General features: G+C 45.8%; 1 protein-coding gene across 1 annotated transcript in view; it reads right to left on the bottom strand.

Moving 5' to 3' along the window:
- Positions 1-1,273: 1,273 nt before the first annotated feature.
- The window catches only part of TSPAN13 (tetraspanin 13), a 67,707-nt gene continuing 51,052 nt past the window's right edge, over positions 1,274-17,928 (bottom strand). Inside the window, exons 3-6 of the mRNA XM_068235114.1 lie at positions 13,881-13,961; positions 10,786-10,902; positions 6,838-6,948; positions 1,274-3,797 (exon numbers count right to left, since the gene is read on the bottom strand). Coding sequence (XP_068091215.1) covers positions 3,723-3,797; positions 6,838-6,948; positions 10,786-10,902; positions 13,881-13,961 — 384 coding nt within the window. The 3' untranslated portion in view covers positions 1,274-3,722. The remainder of the gene's footprint in view (positions 3,798-6,837; positions 6,949-10,785; positions 10,903-13,880; positions 13,962-17,928) is intronic.

Raw genomic sequence — 17,928 nt, 5'->3', positions numbered from 1 at the left:
CCAGCGAATTTTGGGGAGCACCCGGCTGTCATCTGCTTGCCACCTCATCCTCCTCCTATGCTGTAAGTAGAGTTGTGCCGACCCTGCATTCCCACCCATCGCACCCCACCCGGCTACTTTTTCATGCCACACAGCTGTAAAAGAAAAAATTCTGGGGAGAACACAGCTCAGGAGCCTATAGGCCAGGCCTGGGCAAAGTTTACGCGACCTGGGCCCCATTCTGCAGACCGCGGTCTGCATTCCTTGAACAGAAACTCCGACCAAGAATTGAACTTTATCCCAATCAGTAGCTGAGACCCACTTTTACATGAGAAATCTGTTCCTTTTCACAAACAGACCACCAGGGGGCGCTGTATGGCTGATATTGTGGTGAAATCCCTCCCACAAGAAGCTCTGAGTACCGTGGTACTCCTGGCAGTTTCCTGTCTGTGAACCTTGTTGCATTGTGGGAAATAGCTGTTTCCTGCTGTTTCCAACTGCCAAAAAGGCAAGTAGCAGCTACATCACCCGCCAACATTAAAAATGTCACCATGTAATAAATGTCAGAATGTAAATCAGGAACTTAAAAGATTTTACAATGGGCAAACACTGACTAAATCATTTATACATAATTATTGTAAAAATGGAGCACTTTTTTATCACGTTATTTTCACTGGAGTTCCTCCTTAAATTCCTACCCCTCTCCCTCCCAGCAGAGATGCGAGAGGGCACCGTGGGGGCAGGGACGGATCTAGGGGGGGCAAGCGGGTCTCTTGCCCCAGGCGCAGTTTGTTGAATTCTTAAAAAGGCGGCAAAACTTGGATGGGGAATGGCAGTTTAGGCGCCAAAACCTGACCTTGCCCCAGGCGCAACTTGGTCTAGATCTGTCCCTGCGCGGGGGTTTGAAATTCGCCTCACTCACCGATGTCCTGCATACACACTGGCTGCCAACGTGTAACACGATGGCACGTCCTGACGTCATGTGACGCCCTGTTACCATGGAGACGAGACACTGGATATCGGTGAGCAAGGTGAGTTTCAAACCCCCTGGTGCCCGCTTGCAACTATGCAGGGAGGGAGGGGAATCCGGCCGCCTGTCAGTGGGCCGGAGGAGCAGCGCACGCGGGCCAGATGCGGCCCGCGGGCCGTAGTTTGCCCAGCACTGCTATAGACACATAAGCTCTGGTGCCCTAAACCCCACCCCTTAACACAGGCCACACCTTCCCAAGCCATGCCTCTGATGTGCTCCATTAAGCAGCCTCCCCCCCCCCAGATGTGTCCCCCTTTCCCCATCCCCCCAACCAGTACAATTAGCCTCCCCTCCCCAGTGCCGATGTCTCTTCATATATGCACTGCTCACACTCTGGAAAGGGAGGGAGGGAGAGAAGGGGAGCACTTGGAGCGGTCAGTGAGCTGCCTTACACACATGCCCCGCCTGTAGGCACTAGCCTACAGTGCCTATTAGTAAATCCGATCCTGACTGCACTAATAATCCATACTCCGTAGTATTGAACTCACAATGACGTCCAGCATCTGGTTGAACAACGGCCTGTGCACACGGGTAGCACATGACATCACTCCTATGTACTGCGGCTATGGCTGTCAACCTGGACTAGTTGGCCCAGAAATATACCAGCAATGGGAGGCAACACCTCAAGGAAAAGTGAGACAAGTGGGCATGGGGTATAATGCACAGACATTTCCAAAGCAACCCGGGCGAATGCCAAGGTTCTCAGTAACTGCAACTAGGGACATATTTAAACCTCCACAAACTTTTCACCTTACTGGCTATAGGTTTTCCTCACAACTCTCGGTAAGTTTTAGCCCCACAAGGGCATCCTATTGGGCCATTCCCATCAAAAATAAAATAGCCAGACTGTACCACTATATTTTAGCCTATTTATAGATTAGAACTGGTGAGTAACTACTTCACTAGAAAAAGCCCAAACAAGATTATACAGTATTGAGGCACAAAATACAATTTGAACTCACTGTAGTAAAATGGACATGTGATTGGTTGTTGTTCACCATTTCGTTTTTCTCTATGCCATTTCTTTTTTTACATTTTTGCTCTATACGCTGTGGGATTACATCAGTCTCTAGAATCTCAGCCTTCAGATGGAGAGAATTGTACCTGTCTCTGCAGTATATTTTTTGTAGCAGGAAAAATGGGCGTCGGCTGTGGGTGGACGAAAAAGGCGCCACCATAGATGCAATTATCGGTGATACGGCGAAAAAAAAGCAGAAAAATTGTCGCCGCAATAAAGATCGTTAACAACATAGGACCATTACCGTTTTTGAAGTAGGTTATCGTTTTAGAAGCTTGCAATGTTCTAGTTTTTGTCATATTATTTCATTTGTATGTACAGATTTTACGTTATCAAAGATATTATCGTTTCTATGTGTAAAAGGGTGTTTCTGCAGAGGGAGTGGTTAAGGTTACCACCCGGGGGAGTGGTTAGGAAGCACCCGGGCAGCGGATAGCTTTAGGCAACACCGGGGGAGGGGGGGCGATGGTTGGTTAGGTTTAGGCACCACCAGGGGACGGGTCTGTGTGACAGTAGGGTTGGGTTAAGCTGTATTGTCAAATTACGTTATGATTTTTTATGTTAATATCTTTTCGTTATTACTTCCCGTCTGTTTTTACAACAGTATTTGTTGTTAACCAAGTTTGACAAAAATGTTTATCGTTATCCACCGGATAAAATAATTGCCAGACTATTTTTTTTCTTTCCATACATTTTTTTTTTTAATATTTCTTACTTCCTCACCGCTCTCTAAAAATTAAACATTAAAAAAAAATGAAATGTTTTTTCTTCCAACAAATGCTTCAGAACATTCTAAACCACATAAGGCAAAAAAAATATCATGGTTATGGAAAAGAAAAACAAAAAGAAAAAAACAAACACCACAAAACCCATTTTATGATGTTGCTATCAAGTTAGTGCATTAATCATTTTTTTCTTACAAAAAACAAAAACAAAAAACCTATAAGCAGCACGGTTCTGGAGTGTCACATTTGCCTCATCAAAGGGAATGTATAGCAATTTTTTTTATTTGGAAAATATGAAATATTTGAAATGAAAATGTCACATTTGTTTACAGGTCCGCCTGCTGGCTTAACCAGGAACTTTATACATCAGTATCTACTTATAAGCCTTAGATTTTGTAATGTTAAAAACGTCTTTACAACAAGAGTAAGTCAAGGCTTTTTCCAATTCACAATTTTGTTTTTCAAAAATTACCAGCAGGCGGAGCTTCAAAATGGCAAACGCTTATTTGGAATATTTCAAATTTTCCTAGTAAAATAAACATACATATATTTTTCTTCAAAAACACAATTCTTCATGCTAAACGCAATAAAACGTATAGGCATAAAACAATATACATCCTCCTGTGGCATAATACGACTTTCTCGTATTTTATCTTTTTAATCAACATTTGAATTTCAGTAGTGTTTCTATGGAAACAGAAGACAATCGATAGGCTTTATAATGCTTTTACCTCGCTCCCCCCTTCCCCCGCCACTCCCTCTCTCACATTAGCGTTCCTCCAAACAGTTAACATAAATTAATAGTGGTGTTTCAAAGTTCTTTTTAAAAGAAAACAAAAAAAGTTTAGATTAAACTCGAGTCCTTCAAACATATAAAACAAAAACAAAAAAACAACCACAGCAATCAGGAGGTTGTAGAGAATTCAGTAGTGGTAGAGGGGACGCCCAGTCTTAGAAAGGGAGCGGTCCATCAGAGAAATGCGCTGGGATTGGCTCGCGGGTCCTTCTGGTTTCTGTATCTGTAAGTCAGCCAAACTCCGAGGATCTAGAACAGATTAATAATAAATACATAAATAAAAAAATGTAAAAGTTAAACATTTTATGAAGGCAAAATCTAGATTCAAGTTTAAGGGACTCCGAGCAGTGCAGAAACTATGGAAAGATGCATATCATTTTAAAGCTCTCTTTCTCCTCTTTCCAATGATATGTAAACCACCGCCCTACGCCTTTTAGTTTTCGCTATTTTCGCGATTGAAATTGCAGCGGCCGCAATTTCAATCGCGAAAATAAAGAAAACTAAAAGGCGTAGGGCAACGATTTAGGTGTCGCCAGAAAGAGGAGAAAGAGAGCTTTAAAATGATATCCATCTTTCCATAGTTACTTGTATTACACAAGGCGACTTTTTCTGCTGAATGGAGCTGCTGACACTGGGGAAAGTGTCGTCCTGTGTAATACAATGTAACTATGGAAAGATGCATATCATTTTAAAGCTCTCTTTCTCCTCTTTCTGTTGACACCTAAATCGTCGCTCTAAAAGGCGTAGGGTGGCGATTTATATATCATTGGAAAGAGGAGAAAGAGAGCTTTAAAATGATATGCATCTTTCCATAGTTTCTGCACTGCTCGGAGTCCCTTTAGTCTTCATAATGTGCAATTTTTTTGTGCTAATTTATTAAGCAAAATTCGGCTTTGAATTAACTGGCTTGGGACCACAGAAGTGAGAATCTGCGCTGCATCTGCTGTTCTCCATCTTTGGTGCAGTGTAGATTCTACACCGCGGCTTTCCGCAGCCCCAAGATGATCTCTGCTGAGCTTCCTCCTATGGGTATGAAGACAGTTTCATTAGCTCCTTACCAGGTGATCACTGTGAGCCAATCACAGTGATCACAAACCAGCAGAATGTAAAAAAGCGTCCGGTCCTTAAAGAAGAACTGTCGTGAAAATCTTAAAGTGAATGAAATAAAAAAAGTCAGATACTCACCTAAGGAGAGGGAGGCTCTGGGCCCCATAGAGCTTTCCCTCTCCTCTCCCGGTCCTCGTCATTGCGCTGGCTCCCCAGTAGAGGTATTCGACCGTTTCGGTCAAATACTGCTGTTCCCCCGCCGAAGGGAGGCTTCGGAAATGCTTCGGGAGCCCGAGTGCTCCCGAAGACGGGCCGCTCTACATTGCGCCCGAGCACCCTCTATGACGCACTCGTGTGCGCGTCGCCTATCTTCGGGAGGACTTGGCTCCCGAAGACTTCCGAAGTCCCCGCATCGGTGGATGCGAACGGGGGAGCCAGCGCAGCACCGAGGGCACCGGGAGAGGAGAGAGAAGGCTCTTTTGGACCGAGCCTTCCCTCTCCTTAGGTGAGTATCGGACTTTTTTTTAATTTAAATATGGGGTTACATTAGCTTTAAAATTTAAAACACTTACTCAGGAAGAAATGTACTTATTTGTATAACGAGCAATAAATTAACTTTTCTCCTACGTTCCTGTCACTTACACTATGTAGTAGAAATCTGACATTACCGACAGATTTTGGACTAGCCCATCTACTCATGGGGGGTTCTCAGGGTTTTCTTTATTTTTAAAAGCACTTAGTGAATGGCAATTGCTCCGTCCAACTGCCAAACTAGTGTGCAGTGAGCAGGGAGGCGGGCCTGCATCTTTGTATAAAGATTTTTCAGGGAACGTCTTTATAAAGAATAAAGGCCATGCTGAGAATCCCCCTATGGAGAGATGGACTAGCCAAAAATCTGTCAGTAATGTCAGATTTCTATTACTTACTGTAAGTGACAGCAATATAGGAGAAAAGTAATTTATGGCTCATATTACTCTGGAAGAAATGTACTTCTTATTTGTATGGGTTTTAAATTTTAAGATTTTCGCGACAGTTCCACTTTAAGTAACCAGAGCCTGCCGGTACTAAATCAATTAAAATGGATAGACAATACATTTTTAATTTAACGTGATTAAATAGTATATTTTTATTTTATGTTGTAGCCAGCTATGAATTTCCAAAACTGGCTGAGGTTGTTGTTCTGTACAAGCTTGTAGGGCTGGTCTCTGAAACGCTAATAATTCCAAGTTGATGCAAATTGTTGATGCAATTTAAATGGGCCAACCCAATGTAACAGCTACTACTTTTGATTGGTCCATTTCCAAGTAGCATAAATTTGCATAAACTATCCCACCGCCCGTCCCAGCAAGCCTGGCACCTGTCCCCTATTTTTGTTGAGTGCAGCCCAGAAACTTCTTATCTGGATGTGAAAGTAATTAGTTGCACAGAATTGGAGTCATCATTATTCATTTTCACTAATAGGTTTACTGGCAGCAATCCCAACACTCCCATATTTGTCTATCCGAGGATCTGTGTTCAGCTGCTTATCATTCACATCTTACACATTTATGTATCCGCAAGTTAAAATATACCTTGCCATTAATCTCTGCAGTAAATGGAGATGGACTGAAGGACTCCCTTCTTCCTAGCATTATCGGGTTCACACGTCAAACAGATCCCATGTTTACAAAAAGTCCCACCAAAATATAGACTTCACTCCCTGAAGCCATTCAAGTCATAGAATCAGAATATCAGAATATACTGTTGACTTCAATTCACAAAGCATTACTGCATGCGATAAAGCAGAAAATTAATTGGCGAGCAGGTGATTTCAGAATTTTAGGGAAATGTCAATTCGCTGAGGTTGTTACCGCATGGGAAAAACACTGCTGACTAGTTAAGCAAATTACCAACCAGTGCAGTAAATCCTATATAATAAAGGCTATCCCAGCGTCCTTCTGTGGCCGAGCGCAATACAGTATACACGATGAAGAAACTTACTGCGCGATTGTAAAACCATGGAACCATTTCCTCCCCCTAAAAACCACCTGGGGTACACTAAGCAGAAATGTTCCCAAAAAATTGTGCAAGTCCAGGAATTTTGATTCACAACAGCTCCTGTGGGTCCACCTCCATCCGCTTTTATTAATGTAGCACGTTTTAGAATCACCGGCGACCGTCTGCCATTCTACTGCACAGCTGAAGGCACTCTGGGGGCCCCGGGCCTGAGAAACAGTTTCATTCACTTTAAATACGGACTTACCTCCGTGAAGCTGAAGAAGAAGCCGATGCCGCCCACCACTCTCAGCACTTCCTTTGCGTGCGGCTCAATGATGGAACCGCAGGAAACGCAGTCAGAAGACGCAACACATTTCTGTGGGAGAAGAGGAACATGATCAGCCAGGAGAGTCAGGTGATCAGCCAGGAGAGTCAGGTGATCAGGCAGGGGAAAGAGTCAGGTGATCAGGCAGGGGGAAGAGTCAGGTGATCAGGCAGGGGGAAGAGTCAGGTGATCAGCCAGGGGGAAGAGTCAGGTGATCAGGCAGCGGGAAGAGTCAGGTGATCAGGCAGCGGGAAGAGTCAGGTGATCAGGCAGCTGGAAGAGTCAGGTGATCAGGCAGCTGGAAGAGTCAGGTGATCAGCCAGGGGGAAGAGTCAGGTGATCAGGCAGCTGGAAGAGTCAGGTGATCAGGCAGCTGGAAGAGTCAGGTGATCAGGCAGCTGGAAGAGTCAGGTGATCAGCCAGGGGGAAGAGTCAGGTGATCAGGCAGGGGGAAGAGTCAGGTGATCAGGCAGCTGGAAGAGTCAGGTGATCAGCCAGGGGGAAGAGTCAGGTGATCAGCCAGGGGGAAGAGTCAGGTGATCAGGCAGGGGGAAGAGTCAGGTGATCAGCCAGGGGGAAGAGTCAGGTGATCAGCCAGGGGGAAGAGTCAGGTGATCAGCCAGGGGGAAGAGTCAGGTGATCAGGCAGGGGGAAGAGTCAGGTGATCAGGCAGGGGGAAGAGTCAGGTGATCAGGCAGGGGGAAGAGTCAGGTGATCAGGCAGGGGGAAGAGTCAGGTGATCAGGCAGGGGGAAGAGTCAGGTGATCAGGCAGGGGGAAGAGTCAGGTGATCAGGCAGGGGGAAGAGTCAGGTGATCAGGCAAGGGGAAGAGTCAGGTGATCAGGCAGGGGGAAGAGTCAGGTGATCAGGCAGGGGGAAGAGTCAGGTGATCAGGCAGGGGGAAGAGTCAGGTGATCAGGCAGGGGGAAGAGTCAGGTGATCAGGCAGGGGGAAGAGTCAGGTGATCAGGCAGGGGGAAGAGTCAGGTGATCAGCCAGGGGGAAGAGTCAGGTGATCAGCCAGGGGGAAGAGTCAGGTGATCAGCCAGGGGGAAGAGTCAGGTGATCAGCCAGGGGGAAGAGTCAGGTGATCAGCCAGGGGGAAGAGTCAGGTGATCAGCCAGGGGGAAGAGTCAGGTGATCAGGCAGCTGGAAGAGTCAGGTGATCAGGCAGCTGGAAGAGTCAGGTGATCAGGCAGCTGGAAGAGTCAGGTGATCAGGCAGCTGGAAGAGTCAGGTGATCAGGCAGCTGGAAGAGTCAGGTGATCAGGCCGCTGGAAGAGTCAGGTGATCAGGCCGCTGGAAGAGTCAGGTGATCAGGCAGCTGGAAGAGTCAGGTGATCAGGCCGCTGGAAGAGTCAGGTGATCAGGCAGCTGGAAGAGTCAGGTGATCAGGCAGCTGGAAGAGTCAGGTGACCAGCCAGGAGGATGGTCACAAGATCAGCCAGGAGGAGGGTCACAAGATCAGCAAGGAGGAGGGTCACAAGATCAGCCAGGAGGAGGGTCACAAGATCAGCAAGGAGGGGGGGAGGAGGGAGGGTCACATCATCAGCCAGCAGGAAAGCGGAATTATACATGCCTTGTGGCTAGTTAGATGTAGTTTAGGCACTAATTATGTGTGAGAAGCCCCAGAACCTGTATAACTTAGATGTGCCGGTATTTAAAGGGATGAGGTGGCAACCCTGTGTGCAGGAGAACTGGCAGAGGATGTTATTGTCACGGAGTACGGCTTCCCTCCCATTATGAGGCAGGATGTCTGGGGAGGAAACATCACTTATCTGGCTGGACTGAGGCCCCGGCCGCCATCCACCCCTTTCCTGACCATCTACACTGACATCGCTTCCTACAGCCCATCATTAGTGAGAGCGTCTGCTGCTTGTGTGCATTGTGATTAACTTTTGCAGGGAGTGATTTAAAATACCTTAAAAAGAGGACCTGTAGTGAAAATATTTTTTTTACAATATTCAATAATAAAGGATTTCGTCAGTGTTTGCCCATTGTAAAATCTTTACCACATGTGGCAACATCTTTAGTCCTGTCAGGTGCAGCTCTGCGGAATGTTCGTTTCTGAGAATGCCGACGCCAGTACAAAATACACCTGGCCTCCCAGATTGCTCTTTATTTAAAATAACACAAATTAGACAGGTGTATGGAGATTCGGTAAAGCAACATTGACTCTCATAGAAGTCCAGTGCTGAGCTGAATTAACCACTTGCCGACCGCACACTCATAACGTGCGTCGGCAAAGTGGCAGCTGCAGGACCAGCGACGCAGTACTGCGTCGCCAGCTGCAGCCTAATTAATCAGGAAGCAGCCGCTCGTACGAGCGGCTGCTTCCTGTCAAATCACGGCGGGGGGCTCCGTGAATAGCCTGCGGGCCGCCGATGGCGGCTCGCAGGCTAGATGTAAACACAAGCGGAAATAATCCGCTTTGTTTACATTTGTACGGCGCTGCTGCGCAGCAGCGCCGTAAGGCAGATCGGCGATCCCCGGCCAATCAGCGGCCGGGGATCGCCGCCATGTGACAGGGGACGTCCTGTCACTGGCTGCACAGGACGGATAGCGTCCTGTGCAGCCCGGATCTCAGGGGGGGGGGAGCAGGTAGGAGAGGGAGGGGGGAATTTCGCCGCAGAGGGGGGCTTTGAGGTGCCCCCCCGCCACCCACAGCAGGCAGGAGAGATCAGACCCCCCCAGCACATCATCCCCATAGGGGGGAAAAAAGGGGGGCAATCTGATCTCCCTGCCTGCACCCTGATCTGTGCTGGGGGCTGCAGAGCCCACCCAGCACAGATCACTCAAACCAGCGCTGGTCCTTAAGGGGGGGTAAAGGGTGGGTCCTCAAGTGGTTAAAGTACTTAAAAAAAATTGGAGCTCGGAAATTTAGGACAGATATGCAGTATGTCCCTATAAGTAAGTTACAATATATTACAGTTGCAGTTATATTTTATTCCTATTTATTTAACCCTTTCTCAAGGAGACAGTCAGTGACAGTTATTTACTCTATATAAATAAATGATGATGATGATGAAGATGATAACAGTAATAATAATATGGTAGGACATTAGACTATGACTATGGTAGGGATTAGAGTGTGAGCTCCTCTGAGGACAGTCAGTGACATGACTATGTACTCTGTAATGTGCTGCAGAAGAAGTCAGTGCTATATAAATACATAATAATAATATGGTAGGACATTAGCCTATGACTGTGGTAGGATTAGATTGTGAGCTCTGCTGAGGACAGTCAGTGACATGACTATGTACTCTGTAATGTGCTGCAAGAGATGTCACTGCTATAAAAATACAAATATAATAATAATAATAATAATAATAATAATAATAATAATAATAATAATAATGGATATAATTATATAATAATAATAATAATAAAATGTTATTGTTAACTATTGCCAACTCACTTTTATACAAAAATAAAAAAATATCTCCTTTATTCACCCTGAATGAATACATTGCTAGCGTTATTTTTTTTATTTTTTTTATATGGATGAGGGCAAATTTACGATATGTTTAGCACTGAAGCATTTTTTAATGCAATGCAGTGATAAGTGTGACCACTAGAGGGAAGACTTCTCCAGTGTTGCAGCAGCAAGGTCACAGCAGTCATTGCTGACACAGAGAACACATACAGGCCTGCTCAGAAGAGTTCTCATTAGAATCCATGCTGTAGCTGCTGGCGTTACATTATAGGCAGGGGAGGTTTTAGGTAAATTAAGGCAAAGGTGAATATGCGACCCCTTACACATTTATGCAGCACTGAATGGGACCTGCACATTCCCTGACTTGCGGGACCCCCTATGGAGGTTGGGGCCCTGGGCTATTGCCTAGTTTGCCACTCTGGCAGCACCGGTCCTGGTTACGGCAATACTCACCGCTGTGCAGGTGTCGTTGCTCTGGACGGGGCTGTGGAAGCCGCAGCAGTTCAGGTTCTTCTCGATGTCGGATTTGGTGTTGCCGGTGTGATTCCAGCCCAGCTCCAAGAGCTCTTTCTGGAAGACGCAAGAAAGGGAAAACAGATCAATATCTGAGTCTAAATGTTCCGCAACTCCCATGAGAAATATACAAAGGCTGACATAAGAACACAGGGGCAGAGCAGGATCATCCACCAGGCAACCCAGGCAGGTGCTTGGGGCTTAGTGTGTGTCAAGTGGCCCACCTGTCACATTCTCTGACCCTTGTTCACTTCAGGTTACCAAAGGGACCATAGGGGGTGGTACCAAATCTACTACCTTGCCCAGGGCCCCAATACATCTTAATCCATCACTGCACATGGCAGTTTTAAAAATAGACAAACCAGGCAGATGCCTAGGGTGATACTTGCTTGAGGGGCACACCAATGAGCTACTCTCAGCAGACTGTGCTTTATGGCATTCTTATAAAGAATTGCTGGTCCCCTTCAGACAGTACTGAATGGTAATTGTAACACCTAAATGGGCACCACTGATTAATAGTAATGGCCCTTTTACACTTTTTTTTTTCTTCATAGCAGTGCAGTGTGAAAAAGCTTCAGTTTTTTAGCATATAGTGTGAAAAAGGCCATAGGGAAGTATGGACCTTGTACTGCACATCAGTTGTCCTTTCCGTTATAATTGACAGCAACTGACCTAGGGTAAAAGAACCCTTAAAGAGGAACTCCAGGGAAAATAATGTAATAAAAAAAGTGCTTCATTTTTACAATAATTATGTATAAATGATTTAGTCAGTGTTTGCTCATTGTAAAAACTTTCCTCTCCCTGATTTACATTGACATTTATTACATGGTGACATTTTTACTGTTGGCAGGTGATGTAGCTGCTGCTTGCTTTTTTGGCAGTTGGAAACAGCTGTGAACAGCTATTTACCACAATGCAACAAGGTTCACAGACAGGAAACTGCCAGGACCATGGTCCTCACAGTTTCCTGTGGGAGGGGTTTCACCACAATATCAGTCATACAGCGCCCCCTGATGGTCTATTTGTGAAAAGGAATAGATTTCTCATGTAAAAGGGGGTATCAGCTACTGATTGGGATAAAGTTCAATTCTTGGTCGGAGTTTCCCTTTAAGGCCCCATTCACATCTGAGCGAGAATCGCGCGATTCCTGCTCACCGCAAACCACTAGCGGTTTTTATTTAAACGCCTAGCCCATGTATTCCTATGACAGTGTTCTCACTGCCACGATCACTGGCATTTTGGGATTACTGCTGCTGCACAGCGTCTTTCCGGAAATGAACTTACATAATTGTAATACATGATAATGGTATCATGTAGGGTTTGGAGCAGCCATGTCGCTATGAGGAATAAGACAACGTGGACAAAAACGTATACATCTGAGAGACAATCACCTATGACTGAATTTACCCAGAAGCCATTGTCAGTAACCTGCACTTGAGACATGAACAGACACATTGTTGCCATCTCATGCACAGACCGGTTGGCAATTGTTACTTTTAGTTACTTGTTGTTTTTTTTTATTTATTAAACACAGAGCAGAAAAAAAAGTCTCTAGTTTGGTGGATGTGTTTGTGTACACACCAGACACTGGTTATACAGGTTACCAACGTGACACTGGCTGCTGTGTAATGACAGCTATAAATAATGTACAGCCAGGTAACCTGCGCAGGCAACTCCATCTCACCGACAAAACTAAAACGTAAGAATTAGACTCAGAGGCGAATCAACAACAGAAACATTTGTAAAGCGCTTTTCTCCCGTAGGAGCCAAAGTGCAGCTTGTCTCAGATCAGTACATAGTGATGTATACAAGGAAATGTGATCATAAATGCCAGACTAAACAGGTGGCTTTTCAGATAGGATTTAAATGTGTCCAGAGTTGGAGCTCTCTTGATTAAGTTTAGCAAGGCATTCCACAGGGTAGGGGCAGCATGACAGAAAGCTCTGACTCTTTAGTTGGACTCTGGGGGTGATTTAGTGATTGGATCTCAGAGAGCGCCTTCTGAAATCCCTCCCTGCAGAACGCAGAGAGAGGAGACAGCAGTTTCTTTTGTTTGTTATTTTTGAAATCCTGCACAGAAAGAAGAACCAGCAGAAACAGTCTCTCCACCCCCAAATTATATACAGGTTTTTCTCTTTTTTTTAAAAAAATGGCGCAGAGCAGAGAGAGAGTCTCCCTCCAAAATGTCTCTCTTCCCCACGTCATATACTATATATTTTTTTCAATGGTGTACAAATAGACGAGACAGCAGAGTACATTATATGTCCTTTTTTATTATTTTTTTTAAAGGACACCTGAAGTGATAGGTATATGGAGGCTGCCATATTTTTTCCCCTTGTAAACAACACTAGTTGACTGGCAGTCCTGTTGGTCTATTTGGCTGCGGTAGTGTCTGAATCACACCGGAAACAAGCATGCAGCTCATGTTATCAGATCTGACAATAGTGTCAGAAACACCTGATCTACTGCATGCTTGTTCAGGGGCTATGGCTAACAGTATTAGAGGCAGAGGATCAGCAGGACAGCCAGGCAACTGGTATTGCTTAAAGGATACCCCAACTGACATGTGACATGATGAGATAGACATGTGTATGTACAGTGCACTGATAAGAAATTCCAACTATAAAACACTTTCCTAGCAGAAAATGGCTTCTGAGAGCAAGAAAGAGGTAAAAAAGGGGAATTTCTTATCAGTGGGGGTCACACTGTAGTCACTTCCTGTCTGAGTCAGGACTGAGTCAGCCACTTACATACCTGATATTTAACTCTTTCAGGCAGAGAAAGAAAAAAAGGAACACAGCATAGTTATCTGTATGCTAGGCACTGTACGTACACATGTCTATCTCATGTCACATTTCAGTTGTGGTTTCCTTTAAAAGGAAATAAATATGGCAGCCTCCATATCTCCTCTCACTTCAGATGTCCTTTAAATCATTTCTGTAGCTCTATGTATAGCAAAGAAAATGGACAGAATACCTTCTTTAGAATGGACATACAAAAAGGAAACCGGTACAGTATAAATGTATGCAGCTTACCTGCTGTTCTTGGTTGATTGCCAGGGAGGCGCAGGAGACTGAGAATTGCACCACAAACACCAGGAACAGGATAATCATGTACTGTACGACAGGCGCTAAGGAGCCTCCACAAACATTCATTATAGGAGAATTATATATATCATTTAATAGTAACCTGGCGACCATAAGAAGTATGAGTAACGTGAGAGAGAGGGCACAGCGCTGGTTCCCAGGGAAGAGGGGTTTGCCGTCAGTGAAGGGACATTAGGAGGCGGGAAAATAGAGCTGCGTATACAGAGACCACCAGGGGCGTAACTAGAGGGGAGGAGCCCCGGCAGGAGGGCCCCCAACCTCTAACCTTCCCTTCCTCCGATACAGGGGACTAGACTTCAGATCGGGTGGTTTTGTGGCTACACTTGTTATGGGGGTGCAGATCATGATGGAAGCTCTTGTTTTATCACCCTTGTGAGATGGGCCCCCAGGCCTCATGGTGGCCTTCTGGGGGTCCTTGCTTATCCCCTCCACTCCTATTGTTCACATGAAGTGGGGTGTAGCTATCCCACAGTGGAGCTGAGACTTCACCAGTCAATAGAGGGTTGTGAGAAGGGAAGATCAATACTCTGTCACAATGCAAGTCAGAATAGTTGACAGACAGTGGTAGATCCCCCCCCCCCCCCCCCCCCCCAAAGTGCTGTCTCACAACTACATCCATATACATGACGGGTAAACACATAAATGATGCCACCTTCCATAGAGGTCTATGTACCGCATAGCTCCCAACTGTCTCTCTTTTGGAGGGACTGTCCCTCTTTGGGAGCCCCGTCCCTCTGTCCCTCTTTCCTCCTCATTTGTCCCTCTTTCAGGACTTTGTCCCTCTTTCTATATAAATATATATTTCTCTACTAAAAAATGTGTTTGACTCTAAACATTATTCCTGTCCTATAAATTGATACATTTTAAAATGTTACTATGAAGGAAAATGAACCAGGATAGAAAGGACCAGTGTGGTTTGAATTATAAAACATATTTTTCTTATGAAACCTTTATGGTATGCGTGACTAGGGGTGTGACGGGGCGTGGTCATGGGCGTGGCTTAAGTGTCCCCCTTTCTCATCTCAAAAATTTGGGAGGCATGTGTACAGCACCATGCACTTTTGGTAGCATCATTTATGTGACAGGATATTGACCTTCCCCTTCTCACAACCCTCCATTGACTGGTGAAGTCTCAGCTCCACTGTGGGATAGCCACACCCCACTTTGTGTGAACAATAGGAGTGGAGGGAGATAAGCGAGGACCCCCACAGGTCATATGAGCTGATATCCCTATTTCAGGACTTCACAGTAGTACCTCCCCTGACAGTGGGATTCTAACCTTTTTTATATTCATTTAAAGAGAATCTGTATTGTTAAAAATCGCACAAAAGTAAACATACCAGTGCGTTAGGGGACATCTCCTATTACCCTCTGTCACAATTTCGCCGTTCCTCGCCGCATTAAAAGTGGTTAAAAACAGTTTTAAAAAGTTTGTTTATAAACAAACAAAATGGCCACCAAAACAGGAAGTAGGTTGATGTACAGTATGTCCACACATAGAAAATACATTCATACACAAGCAGGCTGTATACAGCCTTCCTTTTGTATCTCAAGAGATCATTTGTGTGTTTCTTTCCCCCTGCAGCTATCTTCCACTGAAGTGTCAGGCTGTTTCTTCCTGCAGAGTGCAGACAGCTCTGCCTGTATGTAATTCCTCAGTATGTGAAAGCCCAGCCAGCTCAGAGGAGGATTTATCCAGCTTGTAAAAGAGAAGAGAGAAGCTTCCCTAATCTAAATAATACACAGGCAGTGTGCAGAGAGGGGCCTGGAGGGGGGAGATGCATCACAGAACCACAACACTGAAGAACTTGGCAGCCTTCCAGACACAGGCTGACAAGTCTGACAAGAGAGAGATACATTGATTTATTACAGAGATGGTGATAGTAGAACGTGCTGCAGTAAGCCAGAACACATTAGAATAGCTTTTGGAACTTGCAGGATGATAAAAAACAGGATGCAATTTTTGTTACGGAGTCTCTTTAAAGGATACCCGAAGTGACATGTGACATGATGAGATAGACATGTGTATGTATAGTGCCTAGCACACAAATAACTAGGCTGTGTTCCTTTTTTTTTTTTTTTGTTTCTGCCTGAAAGAGTTAATTATCAGGTATGTAAGTGGCTGACTCAGTCCTGATTCCGACAGGAAGTGACTACAGTGTGACCCTCACTGATAAGAAATCACTCTTTTTTTTTTATCTCTTTCTTGCTCTCAGAAGCCATTTTATGCTAGGAAAGTGTTTTATAGTTGGAATTTCTTATCAGTGAAGGTCACACTGTAGTCACTTCCTGTCTGAGTCAGGACTGAGTCAGCCACTTACATACCTGATATTTAACTCTTTCAGACAGAGAAAGAAAAAAAGGAACGCAGCCTAGTTATTTGTGTGCTAGGCACAGTACATACACATGTCTATCTCATCATGTCACATGTCACTTCGGGTATCCTTTAATAATAAAGCCAACAGCTTTTATATTTATTCCTATAGGGCTTGTCCTTAGTGTATATATAAAAGTTCTATATTCGTCCGGTTTACTTTCGATCATGTAAATTGCATTTGATGAAAATATTGTATTATTAACCAATTAAGGACCAGAGACCGCTGGTACAATAACGATGGCATATACCCGTCGTCACCGCCGCATGCCGGGATCCTCAGGACATTCGCTCTGCCGTCTCTATGATGTCAGAGTCATGTGAGCCGGTCAGAAGCCTCTTTCATTGGCTCCTGACCGGCTCACAGGGTTCTGCAGTCATAGAAACAGGCAGAGCCTGTGGGCTGCGGCGAGAGACGTCGGGATTGAGCAACGAGATCGTCGGGAGCGACGGAAACGGTAGATGCGTGCTGCTGCGGTGATTGAAATCTATGCCCTGCCAGCCAGGAGCCCACCAAAACAGGGCATAGATTTCAATCACTGCGCTCCGAAAGTAGTTAAAGGGAAACTAAACTGAGACAAAAAAAAAAAAAGCAGTTCATCTTACTGGGGCTTCTAGCAGCCTCCTGCAGCCCCCTTGTGCCCGCGCCGGTACCGAGCGATCCTCCGGTCCCCGGCACCCACTAAGTGTTGATTTTGGCAACTGCGCCAGTCGATGGCCACTGCACCTATGCGGCCCTGGCTGCGTGTGCCCTTGATCAAGCTCCCATCACCAGGAGTGTCCTGCGCATTCGCAATATGAGATTTTCTCGATCTGCACATGCGCAGGACACTCCCGGTGGTGGGAGCATGATTGAGTACATGCTCGACCAGGGCTGCGCAGGTGCAGTGGCCATCCACTTGGCTGAGTCGCCAAAATCAAAACTTAGTGACTGCTGGGGACCAGAGGATCGATCCGTGACGTAGCGGGCACAGGGCGGCTGCAGGGGGTTGCTAGAAACCCCAGGTAAGAGAAACTCCTATTTTTATTTCAGTTTAGTTTTCCTTTAATGGGCACCCGAATACCAGACCTAAAATTAGACAAGGTGAGTTCTGAAAAGCCACCATGTTTATTTGGGGTAAATTTTAAGGCTAAGTTCACAGAGGGACGTTATGGTCGCGCATTATAAAGTCTTATAGCGCTGCTTACGTTAAAGAGACTCTGTAACAAAAAAGTTCCCCTGAGGGGTACTCCCCTCCGTAGGGGGAAGCTTCAGGGTCCCAATGATGCTTCCAGGGGCGTAGGGCCTGTGGTCGCAACGGTCGCCTCGGCGACCGGGCCCGGCTCCTGAAGAGGCGGGGGAGGGGCCCGGGGGGCCCATGTCCGTTTGGACTCGGAGATCCCTGCGTGCGTTATTGGGAGGGGGGAGCTGCAGCCGTGCGGAGGGCAGCCCGACCTCTCCCCGGGCCCCCCCCCCTCAGATGCAGAGTGCGCGGCGCACGGAAGCGCTGTAGGCAGAACTCACCTGCCTGCGTTCCAAGCGCCGCTGGTCTCCTCCCGCTCTGCATAGATCTGCTGTTACACACTGCTTCCGGCTAAACAGGAAGCAGTGTGTAACAACAT

The sequence above is a fragment of the Hyperolius riggenbachi genome, chromosome 5 (genome assembly GCF_040937935.1).
Source record: "Hyperolius riggenbachi isolate aHypRig1 chromosome 5, aHypRig1.pri, whole genome shotgun sequence".
Lineage (NCBI taxonomy): Eukaryota > Metazoa > Chordata > Amphibia > Anura > Hyperoliidae > Hyperolius > Hyperolius riggenbachi.
This window is presented reverse-complemented; position numbering and strand designations above follow the sequence as displayed.